Raw genomic sequence first — 10,570 nt, forward strand, 5'->3', positions numbered from 1 at the left:
GTTCAGATTTGCATGTGTGAAATGACTGTAAGTCACAGCTTGGTCTTGCAGTCCAACAAGACTGGGTCTGTGCCTGTGTCACTGCGTTAGTGACCCATTCTAGTCTGCCATTGCAGTCATGGCAACAGATACAGTGGCATAAACGCTTTCTGCATCAGCTGCTGTGTGGTTTTCATATGGCTCTACAAACCTTGCAGTGATGTAATTGTGGTTCATTGCAAGCCACTTATTCCACCTTCTTCCATACACACCCATAATTAGATATCTGTTGTGTATTTAAACAAGAGGAGACGAGGTAAGTGGGAAACCACACATGCTGCACAACAGTGACAGCCAACCTGCCGCATCACCTCCCGTCTTCTTCTTTAGTTGTGTTCTCCTGTGTTTGATCTGTGTACTATGAAGCTGTTCCTGAGTTAGTTCCATTATATGTCTGCGTTCCTTCACCCTCACAACAGGATGATCCTTGAGATCTTCAAATCAGCTGCTTTTAAAGGTACGTAGAACTAGGCTTAGTGATGAGAGCAGCTCTCACACAGGCACAAATATGACTGGGTGGACAGTGCACACACAGAAATAGGCTGAGGAAAGCTCCTTGGTGGGTTAAGCTCCTTGAGAACTTCCAGTTTTGCACAATGTAAACACAACTGATAAAGTGTGAAAGGTGGCATTTCCATGCTTTGAACCAAGAGTCCACATTGTAAAAGAGGAAATTTAGATGAGTTCACAATAACGAGACAGTCACTCTTCAAACAGGTTTGGACATCTGGGTGTGGGGGAGCAGACAGGAACGCAATTACAACATCTTCATCTCATATATTGAAACTTCCCATATTTCATGGGCTAATTTATTAAGAGCATGAATTCCATCACGTGTTACTGAAGCCCTGTGAGAAATGTTTTTGGCTCATTTCATATCAGAAAGTCTTGGACTTGCCACATTTCTCCCTCCTGGTTTTGCTATACATTTTCTTGGAGCATCCTGGGGCCTTCATTCCATCCCCACCCACAGATACCATTACTCGTGAAATCCTCGCCTTCCTTGCACAGTGTTACAACTGATTTCCATGAAAAGGTTATTAGTGTAGTCCGCCCACATTTTACTTAGAACTTTGTGTCTCTGACTTTGTCCCTTCCTTCTTAAGATAAGATATTTGTTCCACTCCACAATGAAGTTTCTCAGTAAAATAACACTAAATGTCACATGTTGTCTTGAAACATGTCATGATCCGTTTGTTTTCTACAAACCGCCCACTACACTGAAATATGTTTTCTTTTGAACACGGATAAAGACGCTGCTGCTCAGGCCTACGGTACAGGACAGATTCGCTGGGGCTTTTACCAGGCAGGTCTCCTGCCAAATGGGTCAACAAAGTCCAGAGAGTCAGAAGTGTTGCTAATCCCTGTGATTTATGCTGTTCTCTGTTGCTCTTTCACAATAAAAGCTCACCAGCAGTTTGTGAACCAGGAGCAGGAGAGTTGCCAAATAGCACCAGAGTTCATTACAGTTTCACCAGCAAAGCAAACAAGCCCCATTGCATCATACTGTGGATGGGGATTTGATTTTTGACTATATCCGTTTTATTATTTGGCTCATTAATATACTGCACAAAGCTTAGCCACATGACAACACCTGCTGTCTGTCTGTGAAAACTAAGTATGATGGTTTTTGTGACTCCCAGAAAGACTCTGAAAATCCTGCTTGAAACAACTGTTAATACAAACCTGTGACGTCCTTGTCCTGTTGGGGTTTTTATTGGCCGTCTTTCGTATTTCCTTGTCATTCCATGCTCACAATAGCTTTTATCCAGCTGTTTATATCCTGTGTTTGATAAGAAGTTTCCTCCTTTTTATACTCTACTCCTCTCTCTAGGTTCCCCTTGATTTTACAGCCTGCTCCTTCCTCCTTCCTTGTTTTGTTAAGCACTGTTATAACTTTGATTTGAAGAGCTGCATTAATATCATTACCTCCACAAAACAGCTGCTAAACTCACATGTTTATTTAATGTACCTGAACTTCTAATTTATTTTATGTTAGTTCAGTGCCACATCCTTAAACAGGCTCACGTTACTTGTATTCTGTTAATGTCATGTATTATTTTATTTCACTTGTCGATTTAAATGATCAACCAGAGGAACTGCTGATGCTTCTAAATCCACATGCTTGTGTGTTCAGTTGCGACCTCTGACCATAACACACCGGATGATGCTGGTCAAAGATTATGACACCGACACTGCATCAGTCACCTTGCCTTCGCTTGTGACTGAGTTGCGTCAGTTCTTCCCTCAGCTGAGAGAATGACAAAGCATCTTCCTCCTCTGTGTGTGGACTTTGGCCCCGTATTGGCCGATATCCTAGTGGAACAAGCACCTGTCCCAGTGAAACTGAGACAAAACCAGCTGGAAACACCCTGGTTTTTAATCTGTGTTGTCTAAGTTAGGAGTGAAACCAGTGATGCGTTCATGGTGAGAGAGCAACTCGGCCTCAGTGGCTTCAACTGTGACCCCGAGTTGAAAAGAGAATCAACTCTGTGTTGAAACCTGAACTTCTCACTTTCTCTTCCGCTTCATGGGTGAACCAACTGTACTTTTCCACACAGAAAATGCGTTCTTAAACTGAGCAAGCAGCAGGTTTGTGGCAGAACTTCATTTGCATAAAATGAGGTCAGTTAATTGAGCAATTTTAAATCCAGAATTAGAAAAACACATGACCTGGTTTCTTTCTCTTCCTGTTGCCTTCACATTTATTCTGTAGGGCTGTAGTAGTGCAAACTGAGACGTTCTCTCCAGAACAGTTGTTCATAATAAAAGTAAACACAACTTCTCACTAACATTACAAACACCTTCATGTCAGATCCTGTTCACCAGTGTTTCTGCTCCTGGCATTCCCACTGAACAGTCTAATTAATGCCGGCGGGAACGACAGCTGAACCTTTGCTCAACTCTCAAAGCATGTCAGAACCAGATGAAGCGTTATCTAAACCTTCATGTTATTCTCTATGAAATAAGTTAAGTGCAAGAAAAAATAAGCTAAGAGCAGGAAATGCACGTAGACGTACTGTAACTAGTCACAGTGAAGCTTTTTTTAATGGAGGAATCAAAGTGAGCTGTCATTAATGTATTAGTGAGGCCTGTGCTTGTGTCAGTTCCACCCGTGTTCTTGATGTTTTTAGTTGCACTTGTTACTATCACCAGTGTCACATCATTAATTTGCACCTGTGCCACATTCACATATTTAGTTAACCCTAACAGCAACTCAAGGTGCTTTAATACAGAACATACTGAAAAAACATTAAGCAGCAAAGTCAACGAAACAATCATTCAAAGGCATGTGTAAACAGCAGCGTTTTTGGTTTAGATTCCATAACTGTTAAAGTGTCCACAGATCTTAGTTCTTCTGGGAGCTGCTTCCATCCTCTTGCTGTGTAACGACTGAAGGCAGTGTCACCCTGTTTAATTCTGACTCGGGGAACTACCGACTGATTGGTATGTAAAGATCTTAAAAAACTTTTAGGTTTATATTCTTTAGAAAGATGAGTAAGATACTGCAGTCCCAGACCACTGAGCCTTAATATCAGCACTTTAAAATAATTTCTAAAAGAAACTGGCAGCCAGTGTAAAGACTTCAGACCGTTAAAGCTGCAGTTGTTTAACGGTTTTTGATTAAGACAAAAGGCCATTACAATAATCTATTCTGCTGCTGATAAAGGTGTAAATAAGTAACAGAATGCAGTGTTATACAGTAAAAATGTGACCTTTATGAAGGTAGAGGAAGAAACCCGAGACAAGCAGAGGAGGGAGGTGATTTCAGGGTATGTCATAAGTTGTAATTAACATACCAGTTGTGTATCAAACAACATGAAAGCAGGTTGAAACATTGCCCTCCAGAAAACAGAACACCACCCACTTTCTCACATCGCTGCTGCTTGGCTGATGTGGATCTCACCCACGGCACAGTCACGTTAAAATGTTTGATCTTACTTCAGCTGAACTCATTGTACTTTTTTCTTCTTTTAGGACACAAAATCTAACTAAAGGACGTGGTGTCCTGCTCCCCATGGTCCGACGGGACTCACACATCACAGTTGCTACAGAAACTTGAGGTACACAGTATCAAACAGTGATGACGTATTTCACTGTTTGTTTCCATCACCTTTAAGTACCAGACAGGTGGAGTGAAACCACATGAGATGTCAGTTCTCAGCCAGAAACCGGCAGACCTGGATCGTGTTTGTTTGATGTGCCTTGGTGATAAGCCCGAGGTTATGCTTTACTGCTTCATTTAGTTGGTTGTGTAATTGGACAAGTAGAAGTCTGTTGTACTGACTTTGAACAACTTTACGGTAATTGTCAGAACCCCGAGCATTATCCTCCCATGGTGCGCCCCTCCCGTCTGTAGCATGCAAGTAAGAGCTGCAATAAACTGTGGTCGTTTTTGACTTATGCTGTGTTTTTAACTTGCTTAGGGCTCATAAACACTTTTACTGCAGTTGTACTCACTCTTCACCTGCTGTTGTTCAGTCGCATTTCTCTGGGACACTGTCAAAACTTGACATGTCAGCAGAGTCTGTTTGGTTAAACCAGAAGGTGTGAACAGACAATAGTTTACATCACTTCTACAGCACATTTCATCCCATTTCTTCCCAAATTCTGCTTGATGATAAGTTTGGATGAGTCCTTGTTTATCTTATATCCCATTCAACTTTCACATCTTTTCATGTGTGGCCAATTTGACATAACCTGCCATAACTCTTGAAAGACAGAAATGTGATTTATAAGTCAGGAAACAAGCTTATTTGTAAAAGTTAACATCCCTGAATATGTGTGTTCCCCTAGAGTGTGTGGTGGACATGTCTGTACATCCAGCAGTGATATCAGTTTGTTGTTATTTGAAGAGTATTTCATGGCTTATCTTCACAGCACTGATGAGTCAGAGCCAATCAGCTGGTGCAGGAGACCCCCCCACCACCCACACACACACACACACACACACACACACACACCTCCCTCTCTCATTTCTCTCTCTGTGAACAACAGACATGTCCATTCTTGTTCTTTTCTTCAGGACAAACACAGCTGCTCCAACCTCACTTGTAGAAAGTTTGTAGGTGAACTTGTGTTTATGTTCTGAAATTTCCTTCTTAACTAATAATTACTTTTGGGGTGGGGTGTGGGGGTAACCTTAACCCTAAGCCACAAAATTAAAAGTTTCTCTCTGCTTATTTGGTCATGTATGCTAGTACAGTGTTTATTTTGATGAAACGTTGCTGAGTTTCCTTTGATATTTTCCATGTCTTTTTCTAAGAAGGAGCAGAGTTGGTGCTGACATAGCTGAGAAAATATGTACTCTTCCAAGTAAAGCAGAATATCAGCATCAATCTTTTTTTTTTACTGCTTTCTAGCTGTAGAATATGTAAGAAAATGAGTTTAATTAAACTTCCAGGCATTGTCAGAGACCAAACATTACTGTTTACCAGCTTCACAAACACTGGCTTTACTGCAGACTGTGCACACGTACTGCACTGAATAAACAGTGCATATAGAATCTGTGGAAATAAGGTTTGGGAATTTGATGTGAATTCTCCCAGGTGTTGCACTCTCCAATAAAGTCATTTTTTACAACATTAGTAGTTTTTGCCTTTTTTATGCAGCTTTTCCACTGAATGAGATTCTTTCCTTCCTTCTAGTTTGAGATTCTGCACCAGCAGATTATATAGGGCTCTTAAAAACAAAATGCAATGAGATCATTTCCAAAATCACAATGTTGTATTACTTGCAACATATTTTTAATTAACAAAGTATCAAAAACAAAAACTGACAGGTCAGAAACTTGAAAGTACACAATGGTAGTAACAATGCAGTTGTACCTGACAGTGTACACTATGACGATCTAACAGTCGAGCAGCAACAGAAAAGAGCCTCCAGTAGAAGCAGGCGCAATAGAATACAAGTCATACTCAGTAAATATCTAGCCACGTCTAACAGTGAGCCGTCAGCCACAAAACATACGTACAAACACACACACACACACAGACGCCTGCGTCCTTTTAACTGAGACTCAGTTGTTTGCATACATAAGACACATGATAAACAAAATAATCCTTCTCTGAAACCTCGGCCTTCACTGTGAATGTGTGCTGTTCAAAAACCATTTACATCAATTCTCTTATGTGCGGTGTGAAGTGCTCCTTAGAGGCCAATATGCAAAGATGGTGAAGTGCTCTGACTAATAGTTTCCCCTCTTACATGTTAGCTTTAGGGTGAACCGCACCGACTGAGGAAGAACAGGGTTTCACTCAGACACTTTGTGAGATGGATTCAAAGGCTTTAGGAGAAAATAGAGATACACCTCCATCGTGTGTTGGCAAGATAAGCTACATCTCCCTTAATTCAGACGCTAACGGGGGGAGTGGAGGGCAGGAGAAATATTTGGCAGTGAGCTGAAACCTGGATCCTGAAAGTTGAAAACACACAGTATAATATATCATCTCGAGTAGCTTCCGAGTCAGGCGCATTAGAGGACGAGCTGAAAGCTGATGCAACACTTCTGATACCTAGCTAATGATATCCAGTGAACATAACTTCCAAAGTGTTAATACATTTTTTTTAAATGCTTTGTTTTGCTCTATCAAGACCAAAAGGAGGCATCTGGTGTTTTTACACATGAGCACAGAGTTCATGTCGGTCAATACAATATACAAGACTTTAGGTAGAAAACACTCGTAGCTTCATCATCACAGACGATGTCAAAAGCAACAGTAGAGGGAATGCTGTGTGAGCCTATATACAGTGTTCAGTTTTGCTACCAGTAGATTTCAACTTATTGTGAAAAGCAAGCGTCACCTACATATGATTATACAATAATTTTTTTAAGTGTGGAATTCTAAACCCTGCCTGCACATTACATTTCCCTTAGTAACTGCTACTAAACAACCCGACTTGTACTCACACGTTTTAAATGAGGCAATAAAAATAAACAGACAGTGACTTCTATAGCCAGCATAGGTCCTGAGTGGTTAGTAGTAGCAGCAGATTTAGTAGTTCATGTTGTATAGAGGACAAGCAGACAGGGTCGATACGGCAGTGGCATGTCACACAGTAGGTACCTAATAAATATACTATTTTTCATACACTAAGCACAAAACAGTCTTTTTTTTAAAGTCACTGACTTGCACCTCAAACACTCATTCTGTGTCTACACTTCTTTGTGGGTGAACGGTTAAATGATGTGCCTTGATCACCTTGAAATTACACTTTGGTACAAAAATCAGACTCATCTGTTCAAAATACCTGTAAATAAAAAAGCAACGGATGTTTTTGTTGTGTTGCAGCATCTGTCCTTGGCTCTGACTGTAATGTAAGAAATGCACAGTGCATTTGAAAATGCTGGCCACTGTCACTTCCTGTCCAGTCAGCAGCTTCAGGTAGTGGAGGTGCTGAGGTCACTTTGTGCCTCTCTCTCTCTCTCTCTCTCGCTCTCTCTCCCTCTCTCTCTAGCAGCTTTGCAGATGGTGACTGAGACTGAAGAGTCATCTGAAGGTGGCGGTTGTTATATTTCACTGTCTCTCTCAGGTCATGAGTCCATGTGGCAGCTCCACCTGCCTCTGTGCAGGTGGAAGCATCACAAGTCTTAAAACGTGGCAAAAACACCAGGTTGCTCATAGGTGACTGGGACACTGAACATGGTCGAGGGTCAGAAGTCCTCCGTCTAGAGGTGCTACTGTGGACGTGGATATGGTCGAGGAGGTGGAGGTGAGGTTGTGGAGTTGTAAGGTGCTCTCCTTGATGTGCTGGATGAAGAGATTCCTCTCGTCCTCTGGCGTTTGGCCGTTCTGGGCTCGGACAATGCAGGTGGGTCGGTGCAGGTTGAGCATGTAGACCAGCTGCTGCTTTTGCTGCTTCAGCTCCTCGATCTGAGCCTTCAGCTCACTGTTGACACTCTCCAGTTTTTCTGACTCCTGCAGAGAAGAGACACAGGGAGCGAAATCAGTTAATATTGTACTTTATTGCTCATTTGGATGTTAAAGCTTGGTCTGGCAAGCTGCATCTCAGAAGTAAAAAAAAAAAAGTACCAAAAAACTAAGTATGAGACAAATACAAGAGCAACCAGGGGCTCATTGAGGAAAACTGTAATATTAACACACAGTGGATAAACTTCTCTGGCATACAAGAAATTCAGTTTGCTTACTTTACATTTAAAAAGACAAGTCCTGACATTAAGAACATTCAAATTTAATGACTCAAAAATGTTTTTATTTTCACATTGTCAACCTTTTAGATGACCTATTCTGTAGTGTGAAACTAGGAGCTATAACAACGACCTACAAGCTCAGTTATTGTTTCTCAGACTGATGAAGTTGAAACGAACCTTCTGTAGAGATTCTGTCTTCTCCTTCTTCTTGGTGCGACACTTGGCAGCAGCAATTTTGTTCCTCTCTCTCCTCCTTTTCCTCCTCTCGTGCTCTTCATGTGTCAGCTGAAACCCAGACAGGAATATATGCTGTCAATATGTTACCCCTAAAAAACCCACACACTCATTTGGAAAACACACTACATGATCATGGTCAAAAAACAAAACAGATGACTACATGTTGTAGTTTCCCTCTGACTCACCTCTCTCTTGACGCCTGACCCATAGGCGGGCTGCTCTGAGGCTCGGTCCGAGCTGGAGCTGGCGCCATCCGAGCTGATGTCGGCGCTGAGCCCGTTGGACAGCCGCTTGGTCTGGATGGCCAGTCGCAGCTCCTCTTTCACGAGCGGTGTGAAGTTGGTGAAGTCGTCCAGGGTGAGCGAGCCCGGCGGGGAGAGGCAGGGCACCAGGGCGGAGCAGCTGATGTCAGCCAGCGAGGGACCAGAGTGCTGCAACATCATTCTGGAAACACAAGAGTTCATGATTATCATCAGGTCAGTCAGAGACACCAAGACTTTTTATTTTGAGACAGAAGTGGAACAATAGTATGGCAGAAATAAACTACAAACGGACTCAAACACTATCAAGTATAAAGAATTTAAATACACTAAAACTTAGCATGTTATGTAGAAAAAACATAAAATAAACCAGTGTAGGAATTATATAAGATTTAAAATCTTAGTGTGACAAAAAAAAAAAAATATATATATAAAAGAAAAAATTTAAAGTCCATGGATTTAGTGGTTTTTGTTAATTTGCTGAGTAATAATGACAGAGATTAAATCTAAAAATAGGAAAAAAAACTACTAAAGCTGTTGGATAACTCTTATGTTCAAAGGCAAAAACAGACCAAGGAAGAATAATTTACTGTCTGAGTCAAATGTACTTCAGTGCAGAATCTCATGAACTTGAAGAAGTGTTTGTCTTTTGGAAAGATGCCATAAACAATTAAATATAATCACAAATAGGTGTGGGTGTTTGTTATCTAAACAGAGAACTGAGTCATAGAGAATTATGACCGACAGCCAGATAAGATGGTTGTGCTTATGAAACCAAGACCAAAAAACACAGTCATGTAATACAGGTGAACTTGGTAAATGAATATATAAAACAGTTGTTCTTCCTTTATTATCCTTATACTAGATGATAGTGGGGTTACTTTTTTCCCAATAAATCTAATTGTGTCTTCATATTTTGTTTGTGTCCGTAGTCTATCATTAAAAAATGTGTCCAACAATATATGAAAACGTCATAATCTTTGCCATCACCTTCAAAGTTACAAAAACAGCTAAATAAGCTTCACTTAACATAAAACATCAGCAAGAAACTGTATTTGGATCTTGGTTGTTTATAAGTTATTACAATGCGAAATAAATAACCGAGCAGGACATGAAGACACGTCAGGTGAGCAAAGAAGAAGAATTTCTTTGTAAACTTAAAAACAAAAGCGATGGTAACATCAGTAAACACCGTCTACAATCTGGACCGAGTTTAATTATTCTCTATATAAATTGGATTTGACAAGGAGAAGCGAGTTTTAAAGTTTAAGATGTTCTGGGACATCCGAGCGCAGGGGTCCACCGGGACTCCTCCGCTTGTCTAACCAGGACAAACCGCCTGTCTCGCTGAGAAACCACCCCCCTACCCAACAAAACTCATCACCCGGAAACTAAACTCCAACCTACCTGTTAAATGCTTGAGTGACTGGGTCGGACGCAGTAGATGTGGAGAAAACAAACACCCTCCTCTTGCTCACGTCGCCTCCCTCCTTTACGTCTGCTCCTCTGTCAAGTTGCGCTTGTAACCGCTCAGTTGCATCACCTGCTTATATAGCGACGGAGCAGGGGGGCGGGGCGTAGTGACGCAAGGAAGAAACACTACTAAAGAGGGAGGGCGTGAGAGTGAAGCGGTGACGTCATCCTATTTATAGAAGGCTGATCTGTGATGATGCAATCTAGCAACCCCGAACTGTTCTACCAAAACATGCAGTCCCCCCTCCCTTGTCTCCTTTTCTCCCTTCCTCCATCCTCACCTTTTTCCTCTCTCTTTCCTCTTAATCCTCCCTCATCTCCTACTTTTTCTCTCTTTTTTCCTTTATCTATCTACTCCTCATCTTTTTCTCCTCTTCCTCCTTTTTCATCCCTGTCTTCTTCACTCTTT

At 41.4% G+C, this 10,570-nt stretch overlaps 2 protein-coding genes across 2 annotated transcripts in view; one reads left to right on the forward strand and one right to left on the reverse strand.

Annotated features, from left to right (window-relative positions):
- batf3 (basic leucine zipper transcription factor, ATF-like 3) overlaps positions 1 to 5,012 on the forward strand; it is an 8,603-nt gene extending 3,591 nt beyond the window's left edge. The window contains exon 5 of the mRNA XM_020586614.1: positions 4,018 to 5,012. The gene's annotated coding sequence lies outside the window, so the exon portion shown is untranslated. The remainder of the gene's footprint in view (positions 1 to 4,017) is intronic.
- A 755-nt stretch (positions 5,013 to 5,767) lies between these two features.
- Positions 5,768 to 10,230, reverse strand: atf3 (activating transcription factor 3). The gene is made up of 4 exons (XM_020586642.1): positions 10,096 to 10,230; positions 8,614 to 8,872; positions 8,369 to 8,476; positions 5,768 to 7,958 (listed from the first exon to the last, which is right to left on the reverse strand). The coding sequence occupies exons 2-4, from the start codon at positions 8,869 to 8,871 to the stop codon at positions 7,659 to 7,661; spliced, it is 666 nt and encodes a 221-aa protein (XP_020442298.1). The 5' UTR covers position 8,872; positions 10,096 to 10,230; the 3' UTR covers positions 5,768 to 7,658.
- Positions 10,231 to 10,570: the final 340 nt, after the last annotated feature.

The sequence above is a fragment of the Monopterus albus genome, unplaced genomic scaffold (assembly GCF_001952655.1).
Source record: "Monopterus albus unplaced genomic scaffold, M_albus_1.0 scaffold417.1, whole genome shotgun sequence".
Taxonomy (NCBI): Eukaryota; Metazoa; Chordata; class Actinopteri; order Synbranchiformes; family Synbranchidae; genus Monopterus; species Monopterus albus.